The 13,306-nt window shown below is 51.9% G+C and overlaps 1 protein-coding gene across 5 annotated transcripts in view; it reads left to right on the top strand.

Annotated features, from left to right (window-relative positions):
- SEPTIN9 (septin 9) overlaps positions 1–13,306 on the top strand; it is a 143,223-nt gene that overhangs the window by 60,244 nt on the left and 69,673 nt on the right. The window contains exon 1 of one of the 5 annotated variants that reach the window (XM_074921714.1): positions 7,492–7,667. The exons of the other annotated variants lie outside the window; for them this stretch is intronic. Within the exon in view, the coding sequence (XP_074777815.1) occupies positions 7,613–7,667 (55 nt within the window). The 5' untranslated portion in view covers positions 7,492–7,612. Of the gene's footprint in view, positions 1–7,491; positions 7,668–13,306 lie in introns of those variants that run through there. 5 annotated transcript variants of the gene reach the window in all.

Raw genomic sequence — 13,306 nt, forward strand, 5'->3', positions numbered from 1 at the left:
CCTGAAAATTCTCCCTAATTAGGGACTGCTGGGCGGTTTGCAGTAATGGAAATAGCCTCTTTCCGAGGGGTTCAGCGTTCTGACTGACCCTTGCCTCCCTTTTTCCTCCCTTGCAACTACCGTAAGCATGCATGTGGTGAAAATGGAGGGGAGGTTTTTCCTACCTCGAGGTCCAGGCACGGCTATTTCTTCTGGAGTCACATGCACCCTCAGCTGCACGGGAAGGCTTTGCAATGGAAACGTGCTGTGCCATGTGTGTGTTAAACTCATTAGAGGATGAGCAAGGTTTCTGAAGCCTCTTGTTTCTATTAAAACATGTGTGCCATCACGTAATGCTAGGTTTTTTGCATGTTTGGTCTTAATATTAAAATGCGGTAATTAATAATTAATATTTTTAAAATAATTAAAATGATTAAGTTGATTTTCTGCTTGGATCCTAAACCACACCTCCCAGTTTCTTAGGAAAGTCTGACCTGAAACTAAATGAGAAGAACAAGGGCGTGAGACTGAGTTTGTTTTAACTGCGTGAGGTTCAGGCAGATGCAGTTCCTGATCCTCTTTCCATTTCCTTCCCTGCAAGCATCCCCTGCCGTTTAATCAACACCAGGGAGTTGTGCTTCCCTTCCCTTCCCAGGCACGGGGGCTGCCAGCCTGCTCTGCCGGTGCGTTGGGGACCGCCCCGGCCCCCCTGCCCTCCCGGGAGCACCGCAGCGCCTGGATGTGCACCGGGCTGGGGCTGAGGCAATGCGCCTGGTCTGAGCTTGGGACAGTGTTTCCCCTTCCAGTCTCTCAGCATGCACAATAGCCGGAATCATCGGCTTGGCGTGAAATGCTTCAAGCTGGGCCCTGGCACTGACATGAGGTTGGTGAGGCCTGCAGTGAGCTCCTCCTGTGCATACAGATCACCAGGTAACCCGGCAGACTGTTTGTTGGAGTTGGCGAGGCTCGGAGTGCACAGGACGGTGTTTGTGGAGGGCAGAGCTGTGCCCTCCCAGCCCAGCCATGTGCTGCTGGATCCAAGCATGGGGGGTGCTAACCCGCAGCATCCTTCCTGCTGCCAGCCAGCGGGACCGGGTGCCTGGTTTGAATCCCACCTTAGCACTGGCAGAAACCCAGGCGACTTCATCGATCCCCATGGACCATCAAGAATTTGCCCACGTGGGGTACAGGAAAGACTCGGCTTTGTTTTCAGATTAGCAGGGTGAGAGGGTGGATGTCGGTCCTCTGCTTGCCCTGCTCAGTGTAACCACATGTGATGCATTCCCTCATCCTCTTCAAGAACAAGCCGGTACCTACTCTGCACACTGACTTAACGGAGTTAAACCTGATGAAGTTAAGCTTTGATCTTCTTCACAGTTGTCTGCCTGCTGAAGATGAGGGAGAAGAGGCTGCAGGAACATTGGTTGTTCCTCCACCCACCCAGCTTCCATGGGGTCTTTCAGCTCCCAGGTTGTCCCAGAACATCAAGTTTGTTGTTTCCCCTGTTTGTGCAGCGAATATCTGAGAAGCTGTAGGCTTGGGGACTGTCTCCCATGTCACATTGTATTTCCTACTAGCATCCGTGCTCCACCTTGAAACATGTTTGGCTTTTTGCCCCCTTGATTTAACTATCTGTTAAAATCTTCTTATTTCCAGCCCTTATTGCCCTGTTTATACCATAACCATGTTGGGATTTGTACTGTGGGTGTTTTTTGTTCCCTTGGCAACAGTGATCTTTGCCCACAGCAGCTCTCCCCTGTGGTGCATCTGTATGTGATGCTTCTATCAGTCCCATCCCCTCCCCACCTTCATTTCTGCTCACTTTTACTGATGTTGGGTAGCCAGGATGGCTCAAGACGAAGCACTAGTGATTTCTGCTTTGGTGCTGAAAATATCTCGTTGACCACGTTTTAGGAACGCACTCGCTTTAACTGCATGGCATTGGTGACTTGCAGTCATGCTGAGATCCACAGATGCAGCAAGGTCCTTTGCTCTGATGCACTTTTCATGAGCAAAGATTTCATTAAAAGCCCTTTAGGTACTGACCTTCTGTCATTCTTTAAGATTTCATCCTATTCCTATTATCCAGTCTTCAAAGTCACCCGACCCCTGCTGTGCAGTACCCTGGCTTTATGTTTGTGACAGGGGCTGCGTAGCTCTGGGGCACTAAGGGATGAGATCTGACCACATTTCCTTTATCAAGAAAATCAGTTAATTATCCAGAAATCTCAACAAATCTATTTTGAATTTTTTAAACTTTTCCCATGATCTGAGTTTCCTTGCAAAGGAAGGGAAGTGTGGCTAGTACTGAAGTGTGGCCATCCTCACTGTATTTCCTACTCCTTTGGAACCAGGAAGAGCGTAAAGTCTTGGGGAAGAGTCTTTTTTTGTGACAATTCCTGCGTAATGGGCAGTGCTGGATTCATACTGTCATCTACATGAAAACATGGGCAGAGGTGTGATGGTGATCTCTGGTTTTCCTTCCAGAGTCCCCCCATCCTCAGGCGGTAACACTGGCACTTCCTGAGGAGCTGGGGGCCGGATTTGGCCCTGCTCACCACCGCAGCCAGCCCTGGTCGTCTTACTTGCCAGCTTCCCACTTCTGAGTGATGGCTGTTACATACCTCAGTTTCCCAACCTGTAATGTGGAGATCACTGCACCTCTTCCCAGTGGATTTGGAAGCAGAAAAGTTTTTTGGGCAGAAGCATGAGAACTCAGGAGGTGCAGGGAGCAGAGGAGCGGAAGGGAAGGTGATTGCAACAGCCTTTTTTTGGCTTAGAAAGATGAGACTCGCCATTCCTTCACCTTCAAAATCTGCCTTGTCTGAGCTGTTATACATCTCTTTATACCTGTTACCCTGTGTTGGTGCTGCCTGTCTGACAACAGCCGAGGGGATGGTGCAGCCAGTGCTGCCCTGTGCTTTGGCTTGAAGCGATGCTGTGGGGATCCTAGACTGCCACGGATGTTGGGGGTTGGCATCGCATGGTGCAAGAGCCTCCACCCACACGCTGCACCTCCCCAGAAAGGCTGGAAAGGATGTTTCATCTGTAATCAGCAGCAAGAAAAGATATTTAGACTCTCAATAGAAACATTAGGTGGTTAATAATAATATTTAGCTGCTCCTACATAGTACTTTTGGTCAGTAAGTCTCAAAGCATTTTATAAAAGAGGAAGGAATCAATAAAGAGTTTTGTTTTCTAATTAAAATAGGAGGAGGAAAGGGAAGATGCTGTGGATGAATTACCTGCTTTTGTGTACAAGATCGTTTAAGATTCAGGTAGCCACAGTGACTCATGCCACCCAGTCTAACCGAGCCTGACGCTCATGACTGCAGCAGATCATGAGACCGATAAGAGCTGCACAAGTTCAGAAAAACCTTGACTTGTGGGAGGAGGAAAATCTGCCTGAAAAACTGCATTCTTAGCAGCTTGCAAGGAAACTGTATGGCGCTCTTTAAAATGCGTGTGGATAGGAAAGTCCCTTTTCTGCCTTAGCCTGTCTTGATAAGGAATCTTCTAAAGCTGATACCTGCCATCTCCTTGGGGTTTTTTCTCTCTTAAGGTTTTTCCTCTTTGAAGTGACTTTCTAGGTCTGGTCTGCATCGTGGTCACCCCACAACTATGTCAGGGCAGAGGCAGCAACCAGCACTGGCTTCTTCTGGAGGAGGTTGTGCTGTGATCTGGAGAAGCCCTCAAGGTACATCACTGCCTGGAGGGCAGGAGACCCCAGGGATGAGGTACCCAGGGGACAAGAGTCAAGGTTTCTTGTATCTGCCAGTTATCATGGCATCAAGCTAGTTTTGGCCTTTTATCTAAGCGATCAACAGATTTTACAGACTGCCTTTTTGGGGGCAGGAAATCACTTCTAGGCCAACGAAACAACTTTGCAGGAATTTTATTGCTCATCTGAAGAGCAGAGTGATGATGAAGGAAAAAAAAAGACAGGGCAATCAGTGCCCTGGGTTAGTAGGGAAACAAGAAATATTTCCATTGTAATGTAATATAGCAAGGAAAGTAATTTACTTAGAACCGTCCTGCAGCCAGTGATTTGCAGAACAGGGATTGTCTTGGACAAGCAGTTCATGTGTTAAGTATCCTGAAGGTCTCAGCTGACCAGGAGCTCGAGGTTAGTCCTCTGATACAATAAAAACAGGTAGTCAGGGCCCTGGTTGTGTAAGCAAGGGGAGCAACGAGCAACAGAAATGTGATTTGCTGTCTTTCTTTTGGAAAGTGAGTTCTCTCTCTTTATTAAAATAAAAATAAAAATCCAATGACAAACACTTGTGAAATGTTGGGAGAAAGGAGCAGGAAAGCCAGATTAGTGACTAAGAGACCAAAGAAAATATGTGACATGAAGGACAGAAGGAGCAGAACCTGATTAGTTTATCAGAGGGAATGTAGGTGATGTGATCAGTGTGGGAGATCTTTCACTGGGAGAAGGTTCAGGGTCCTTAATCTCCTCAATCTACCAGGCAAGGGCAAAGTAGGGCCTGTGCCGAAACTGCATTTGGATGAGCAGTACGACACACGCTTGTGCTATGCTGGCGGGGAGCCCCAGAAACAAATTCCAGGGGAGGTGGTGGATTGTCCATCCCTCTGGGATGGGTGCTCAGCTTCACAGCCTGACTTTCTAGAAATGTTTAGCTAAACACCAGCTTTTGGATTCGGGACACAGGTAGAAAACCAGACAAAAGGGTGTTTAGCTGTTTATGTGCAGACTGGAAAAGTGAATGAATTTCTTTTTTTCAGTCTTACGCTCTTTTAAAGCCATGCCTCTGACCGTGGCTAAATCAGGTAGAGGTGCAAGAGAGTCTCCAGGGGAGAGAAGGGTGGGGGCTTGTCTCCCTGGAGGAAAGCTTGCTCCTCCTCAACTCGCAGGCGTTTGGGCTATGTGCTGTGCGGTGAGTTGTTTACATACCTTCCTGCTTTAAATATTTACTATTAGAGCTCTGGATATTCTTTAGCTGCTGTAGTTTTCCATCTTTCTCTTCCCCTCTCGTGCCTTAGATGCACATGGGTGCAATATTAACCAGGTGGTTTTAATGAAAATGAACTCCTATTTATAGTCCGGATATTTTATTTCACACTTCTTGGGGCTCTCCACTAGGCCTGTTGATTTGCTAAACCTTTATTAGATCCAGGATGATAACATCATCTTTGCTTAGGAAATGCAGAGTGACCCAGAGAACTGGGACTAAACAAAACTGCCTCAAACTCTTCTACTGAAGAACTTTGAGCTTCTTCACCAGCTTCATGAGACTGGTGGATATGTCATCATGACACTCACTGCTCATCAAACAATAGGGTTTTTTTAGTGGTTTACTACTTCTTGCCTCCATTTAACCTTATAAACAGAGTCCCCATCACAGTGCCACACTGATCCCCATGTGACCTAGTTCAGAGAGTGCCACCAAACTCCAAGCAATGGGTGTCTGACACTGAATCTTACGGGGTTTGCAAGGGGAAGACTCTGAACATCAAAAAATGTGCTTGGTCATTCCTCAGATTGTCCCTATCACTTTTTGTTAATCTTTTTAACAACACTGATTTTTAGTTTGTCTTGCTTAGTTCATTTTTCCTCTGTTTAAACCCATTCTACAACCTTGCAGTGAGAGTGTGCCAAGGAATTATGATGCTTAACAGCCTTCCTTAAAAGGCTAATCTAGGTTTTGCTCCTCCAGCAAGGGAGTCACTGACAGTTTTTATCAAAGTAGCTTTTTTCTTGCTCAGTAACTAAGCTTAATTATTGACAGCTACATTTTTACCTGCTTGAAATAGATTGCGGACGTGATCTGCATGTGTGACCTGGATGTGAGTTGAGAAGAGAGAAATAAAGAAACTTTCTTTCAAAAAATCAATGCCGGAGTGCTGGTTGGGCAGCACATGATGCTGTGCAGTGTGACAGTGGCCATCGCTCCCTGCAGAGCGTGGGGGGGCTGTGGGGACAGCAGGGACCTGACACCCGGGCACTGAGCCTGGCAGCATGAGAGCCACCAGCACATGCTCGTCCCTGCTCTCCTCTAAGGCACTGGGACCAGGCAGTGGCCTTCAGGCAGTGGGGCTGCCAGGGAGACGTGCTCCGGTGGCTTTAGAGACAGCATATCGCATGGGGAGGCATCTGCATTTCCATATTGCGACTGCAGAGATGCAGAGCCTGTTCCTCTCTGCACTGTTGTGGTATGTTGGTTTCTGACCTCGCTAGGAGTGCAAGAAATGAAAGAGCCGTGCGCTGCTGTCTGTGACAGGGGAGGAAAACCACTGTACCTACCTTAAAATACCATATTTCTATTTTATGGGTACATTCTCAAGCCTATTTAAGCAGTTCTCATGTTTTAAAGTAATGCCTTTCCTTGGATTAAAACCTCAAGCTGTTAACAGTGTGGAAAACCTGAGACTTCTTGAGTCTGGGAAATTGGGGCTGTTGGTTTAATTTTCTGGTTCACGTACACTCTTGGGGAGTCTGTGGTGTTTGCAGACTTTGGAAGTGTAAAATTAAAAGTGTGACATAAGTGATGAAGCATGTACTTTCTGCAGTAACAGACGGTAACAGTCCTGCTGTTTTGCATAATTTTTCTTTATGGTTCACCCAAAGTGGACTAGAACCCCAGCCCATTAATTTTTCTTTTCCTGTTGATGTGCCTGGACACATTTCAGTGGGTATCATCACTTTTAAATGATGATACTAAAACACTGGGTGGGGAGGATAAAAAGAGGGTCAAGAGGGCAGGATCTGAATCAACATGGGAAGGGAGAAACATCAGATAAGGATCAGAGAGTGGCAGGACCTGCGAGGGCGTGAGAGGCGGAGGGAGGGCAGCAGTGCCCTGGAAGGGGCTGGCGCCGATGCCCGGGGCTGGCGTTTGCCTCGCTGGCTCTGGCCGGAGAGGAGCGAGCTGTGCCCGGCTGGGCCCTCGGCTTCGGGGCAGGTTTTGTAGCCTCTTCTGCTGCAGAGTGCCTTGGGTTGGGTAGCGGTGGGTTAGCGCTGCTCGCTGGCGCTCTGGTTTGGTTCTGAGAAATTATAAAACTAGAGGAGGGTGCCCCAGTTGCTCCTTTCCAAACAAGGGCAAATTGAAAAGCGAAGGGGTTTGTCGGTGCCCGAGAACATCAGTGGTGTGACCCACCCGTCTGGGCTGGCGCCCTCCTTGCGTGGGTTTCGCCCCCCACTTTCTACCCTGCTCGTTCCCGGGGGGGTGCGGGACAAACTTGAGTCTGCAAGATGCTGTTTGTCCCGGGACGGGCAGTACCCGGCTCCCGCGGGTGCCGCTTCCACCCCCGCGGTGCGGTGCGGTGCGGTGCGGTGCGGTGCGGTGCGGTGCGGTGCGGTGCGGTGCGGTGCGGTGCGGTGCGGTGCGGTGCGGGGGTCCCCGCCCGCCGCTCCGCGGAGGGGGGGGGCGGCGTGACGGGCGTGGGGAGCAGCCAGTGCGCGGCGAGGGGGCCGGGCCGGGCCGGGCCGGGCTGGGCTGGGCCGGGCCGGGCTGGGCCGGGCCGGGCGGCATGGCAGGCTGCCCGCCGGCGCGGGGGGCGGCCGCAGCCGCTCGCCCTCCGCCATTCATTCGGCCGGAGGCGGCGGCGGCTGCGCGCACCCGCCCGCCCGCGCCCCGCAGAGCCGGGGGGCAGCGCCCTGCGCCCCGCCATGGCCGACCCGGCCGTCAACGCCCACCTGGAGGGCATCATCTCCGACTTCGAAGGTGGGTGGCCCCACATATGGGGGCGGGGGGGTGCTGCTTTTTGGGTTAAACCGGGGGAAAAAGCGGGAGAAGTTGCCGCCGGGCCGGGCTGCGGCAGCGCGGAGTTGCCCGCGCCCCTCCGCAGGCACCGCGCAAGGGCTGGGGGGGCGCGGAGCGTTGGGCTGAGCCCCCCCGGGTCCGGTGCCCCCCTCTTCCCCCGAGTCCGGCTGCCTCTCTCTCACCACCCCACCCCCAGGTCCGGGTGCCCCCCCGTCTCTCCCCGTTGCTGCCGCCCCGGCCGTGTCCGGGGGGGGGGAGCCCTGGCCGTTGCTGGGGCCCCTCCGCGTATCGCGCCCGCCCGGGGAGGGGGGGGGGTAGGGCTGGAAGGAGCGGGGGTGCCCGAGGCGACCGGAGCCGGGGGCCGGTGGTTGTCGGAGCCGCCGCCGGGCTGCGGTGTCTTTTGTTCGGAGCGGTTGCGCCCTGGTGTTATCTGCTAAGGCAGGATCTTACGGGATGTTTTTCCTTTCCTAAGTTGGTTTATGTACATTTTTAGCTGAAAGCAAGCGCCTGACACGACTAAAAGCCTGCGAGGGGCACCGGCCCTTCTGTCGACTCCCAGATTTCAGATACAACCGCAGCCCTAGAGTAGCTGGGAGGTGGGTAACGAACCCAAGTTACAAATATGTCCATGGCGGGAGCTGCCTGCCCGGGACGGCTTCGCAGTTGTGCGGTGGCAGAGCTCCAGCTGCCCCATAGTGTGGCCTGGCTCTCCGCTGGAGTATCTCCTTGCAACCCCCTTGGCGTGCGGACAGGGATGCCTTCTCCCGGGGGTCTGTGGCTCCTGCCCGGGACGCTGGCTTTTTCAGGCAGGGAAATAAGCTAGCGGAGAAGCGTCCTGCTGCCAGATGGGTATGAGAGTTAAGAGACAGGCAGAAGAGGGGTGGGGAGGGGGTTCTGCTGAAGCAGGCGTTGAGAGATCGGCTCGGGGGAGCTCATCTTCCTGAGCGGAGTTTTGGAAGAGCAGCTCTGTCCCTACACTCATATCCTGGCAGCGACCCAAACTGAGCTTCGTGCAGCGGTTTCTAGAAAAAAAAAAAAACCAAACCCAACCAAGAAATAGTGGAGATCTGGGGGCCGCGGTGAAAGCTTATCCAGGGGCTGTGCGTGTCTAGCTATAGGCTGAGACAGCTTCACCGCCTCCTGGTGAATCCAGCCTTGCCTTCGGGAAGGAACGCTGTGGTGGTTTTCCTGCTGGGAAGCTGCGAGCACAAGGGATCCTCTTCCAGGTCAGGCAGGAAACCGGTGGCAGAGCTGGGGTCTCTGCAGCCCTTCGTCCTAAGGTGTAGCCACATTTGTGGCCTCTTCTTCCAGGCCCTGGGCTTTCTTCAGCTGAAGTTGGGAGTGGAGGGCCTAGCAGGAGGCTGAGGGAAATCACGTCCCTCATGAAGATCGAGACTAACAAGTGTTGGGACAGAGAAAGTGACCCAAATACGCCATCAGTTTGGCACTCGGGGTTCAACGGCGCCTTTGTAACTGTCCTTTGGGGACTCTGAGCTTCCCCACCACAGGGCTCCAGAGTGCTGATGTAATTAAAGCCTTTCCTCTCGCTTGCCTCAATTGCATTTAAATCTCTGAAGAATGAGTAATTCCCTGCTTGGATATGATAAAGGCTCTGCTCTGAGCCCCGGGGCTGCTGCTTCAGGCTGTGTGTGCTCCTCGGTGGCACCCAGCCGCTCCGCAGTGCGACCATGGGGCGCTTTCGAGTTCCTGCCTGTGCAGAGGGAGAGGCTGGGGAAAGCTCTTGTGTATCTGCAGCCAAAAGGTCTGGCCTTGCCCTTGAGCAGGGATCCGGGCTACTGTTTCACAATTTAATTAGTTTTCTGGGTTGCATAGCAGCTTCCCAAGAACAAGGCAATTAATTTCTAGCCTGTAGGGCAGGAGATGCAGTGTTCATTTCGGCTCGGTGGGTATCTCAGTCCCAGGCAGCCCGGGGCCAAGCAGGGAAGAACAGCCAAAAATACCACGGAGCAGAAACACCAGATCACCCAGCAGCCAGAGCCCTCTTTGTTCTTGGCGGTCACACGCTGCCTGCCCTCCCGGATCACCCTGGTTGTTCCTGCCTGCTTTCCTCCCAGCATCCCTCCCCAGCCTAGGACCCACAGGTTTCTTGTACCTGCTGGGTTGCAGGGGCCGGGAGTTACAGGCTCGGCTGTGGCTGCTGGCATGGGAGCTGCCGGCCTCTGGGAGCCCTAGGAGGATGTAAGGGCCCTTTGGGAGGGGGAAGGAGTATGAGATACTCCATTCCAGTGTAGTTTCCAAACACAGCACAGCGCATTCTTCCTTGTGCCCAGTGATGCGATGGGGATGGTTGTACATGTGCCCACCTGGCCAGCAGGTCCTGTGGCGAGGGTACTGATCCTGCTTATTTGACTGGCAAGAGCTGCCTTATCTCTGATGAGGGAGGGCATTATTAGGTCTGTGGTTTGACAGGATTTACAGAGCATAATAGTTCTGCCCCCGGGTTTATAGATTTTGGCAGATTTTCAGAAGTGTGGCTGTGTTAGCCATGGTTACAGCAGCACTTCCCAAGCTCACCTCTGCTTCAGAGGGGGCTGTGGGCCACTCATCTCCCAGGGTCTCAGACACAGACTCTGAGCGACAGGGAAGGGAACCTGTAGCAGTAAATCAGTCCAGGTGGTGGGATGCTTCTGCAGCGCATTAATGCTGTGTAAACCCCCGAACTCCTGATCCTGTTCAGGTTGGGTGGTACAGGAGTGTTGGTGTCTGTGATGTTCCACAGCAGAGAGGGGCAGATGTTCCTGCTCGCAGCTTTGGTTGGTTGTGATGACACCCAAAGATAACTCTGCAACGTGGTACTTATCTTCCTGCTAAAGATTAAAGCACTGTGCACTCATGATCTGCTGCCTGGTAGTAAGACAGAAGGGATCTGCTCTGGCCCCTCATCCTGGTGGGATGCAGCTGCTGTTGAGCAGAGTCCCAGGGGGTAACCAAGGCTCATTTTTGCTGGCAGTCGCTGATGGTGACTTGGCAGCAGTGATGCGGAGCGCTCTTTGCTGTTGCCAGTGCTGTCAGTCAATACCACATTCGTTTCCTCGTAATGTTGAAACACAAAATGTCATAGTGGGTGAAAGCTGTGAATGATGGTAAATGATGAGTGGGGCTGTAGGCGTGTGGAGCGTCAGGGTGGTGTGAGGGGGTTCAGTGTGATGTCTGGAGCTAGAGCCTGGGGGAGGACACAGGCTTGCAGCTTTGCTCTCTGGCAGAAGCCATGAGCCAGCCTTCGTTGATGGTTCTTAATCCCCAATTTACCCATTTCCCCTGTCCTGGCTCCCTTGGGGAGCTCGTGCGTGCTGGTGGGCGAGCCTTGGCAGAGCTGTGGTCTGCGCAGTTGTGTGCTGCATGGAGCTGGGCGCTGAGGGCAGGGAGCTCCAGCCGTGCCAGGACGTGTCAGTGCTGATAGGAAGGCTTCTCTGTTTTAGTTTTATTTTTCTTCCCCACTGTTAGGCACTTTCCCTACAGACACATACTTCTTACATATATCTTGTCCGATGCAGGACATTTCTAGTATTTTGGCCACAGACTTGGTCTCAATGAGGTATTGACTTGTGCTAAATTATGTCCTGGTTTTAAGGGTCATTAAAAAGAAACATCAGGCAGGTTGTTTTCAGGAGGGGGCCATATTAGAAATACGATTTTCTACATGTATGAATTTCATGGGCTCGTCCTTAAAACTTACTTGAGCAAATGCCCAGGATGTCTTTGGGACACGTGGCCATGGTGTGTCCCCTGGGCTGCTCGGGGCTGGCGTGCCTGCTGCTGTGTGGAGCAGCTGCTGCCCGCGTGCTGCGGATGCTGGGACTCAACCCTGCTGCTAATATTAGCAGGAACGTGCCAGAGGGATGTTCACAATGTTATGTGGGTGATGTGGCTTGAATTCAATACGGTGAAAAGCCCCAGAGAGGGGATGGGCTTTGTGTTTGTGTAAGCATCTCACTTGGGTTCAGGGTGTCTCCCATAAGCCCTGCCTAAGGGTTTGCAGGGTGAGCCTTGCTGGGGCTTACATGCCTGGGAGTGGGCTGGGAGTCTGGGTGTGTGACTAATAGTCCCATGTGTGCAGAGGTTCAATGCCTGGAAAAGGAAATGCAAAAAGATCTTTCAGATTTTATCTCGGATCATCTCAACACTAGGAGTGAAGCAAAGCTCCTGAATGTCAATTGTTGGATTTCCTGGGCTGTCCCCAAAAATTATACTGCAGCGTCTCTTCAGATACTCTTCGTCACCAGCCTGGTGTGGGTAGAGCCAGTGCTGCTCTCCCAGCTGATTGATGTACCGTCTTGCTCTGAGACAGCAAGTCACCTCTGATATCCTCAAAGACAAGCTTTACAGGCACTTCAGAGAGTTTTCTCTCTTTTTCCACTCTTCCTATCTACATTTCTGAATCTGAGACAAAAGGATGGGGCGGATGGGCGTTTTCTGCCAAATCGGCGTGTGGTGGGAGAGGCAGAAGCTCTGGGGGAAGATGCCTGTGGGAAGGCAGAAGTTGTGTCTTCCCAGAATTTGTATCTACCCCTGCAGAACTGGCCTTTCATGTGCAGAGTGGAAGAATTGCATCTGCCTTGTTACAGCAGCAGAGACCTGCTGTTGTGGGTTGATTTTTTTCCCTATGTATATTTAGTTCCTTGGGAATAAAAAGGTTGTGAGGCAGTGGGAAAAGGAAGAACAGGACGTGGATCTCTTCGTCCACGTGAGCTGGGCTCTGGGGATAGCCTCTGGCCCTGGTTAGGATGTAGGATCATCCAAAGGTCGTTGTTTATAGTCATCTTATGCAAGGAGGGCTGGGTTGCATGTCCTTGGGGATGGGCCACCACTGCAGCATGGAGCAGAGTGTCCTTGGCTCTGTGTCAGCATGGAGGGTTTCCAGTGTTGGCTGGTATGGGTGAGCTCTTGCTGTCCATTTGAGATCTGTCTTGGGCAAAGTGAGCACGGTGTTGTACTAATCGTAAAGCAACCTTTCAAAAGTAGCTGGGTGGGAAGGAACAGAGAGATGATGAATCTTTACACTGGAGCTGGAGCACTTACTTTGGCCACGCAAGCGTACTGCTGCTGCCTGGAGGTACGCAAAGGTTTGGAGCATGTACACCATGCTGGCTCTTCCAAGAACTCACCAGCCTCTGGGATCTTTGTAGCATCTTTCCCTTAGTAAGAGGCTCATCTAAAGTGTAATCATTCTCCTGCTTTACTCTTTGTTGATTGTGTGTTGCTGGTTTGTGGCAGTGGAGTGAGTAGGAGGCATCTCTACAACATGCTAGGTCATGCCTAATAGATTTGAGTGACCATGTCTACATCTCTTGGCCAATATATGCCAGAAAACCTGCTGCAAGGTGGGAGTCCTGGCACCTCCAGGTGTCCTGTGGTCTCACTGTCTGGGTGCTGGTTTAATTTCTGTTTTGCAGCCCTTCCTTGCAGGGAGCTGCTCAGCCCATTTTCCCAGGAGCCAGGACCCAGACAGCAGCCGCAAAAGCCTGGACGGGGACTTGTCATAAATCCAAAGACAATAATGGAGACTTCAGAGCCCGTAATCACTCCACATACTCATGTTTCTGACTCTAATATTTGATATTTAAGGCTGTGTCTTTCAG

The sequence above is a fragment of the Athene noctua genome, chromosome 18, assembly GCF_965140245.1.
Source record: "Athene noctua chromosome 18, bAthNoc1.hap1.1, whole genome shotgun sequence".
Lineage (NCBI taxonomy): Eukaryota > Metazoa > Chordata > Aves > Strigiformes > Strigidae > Athene > Athene noctua.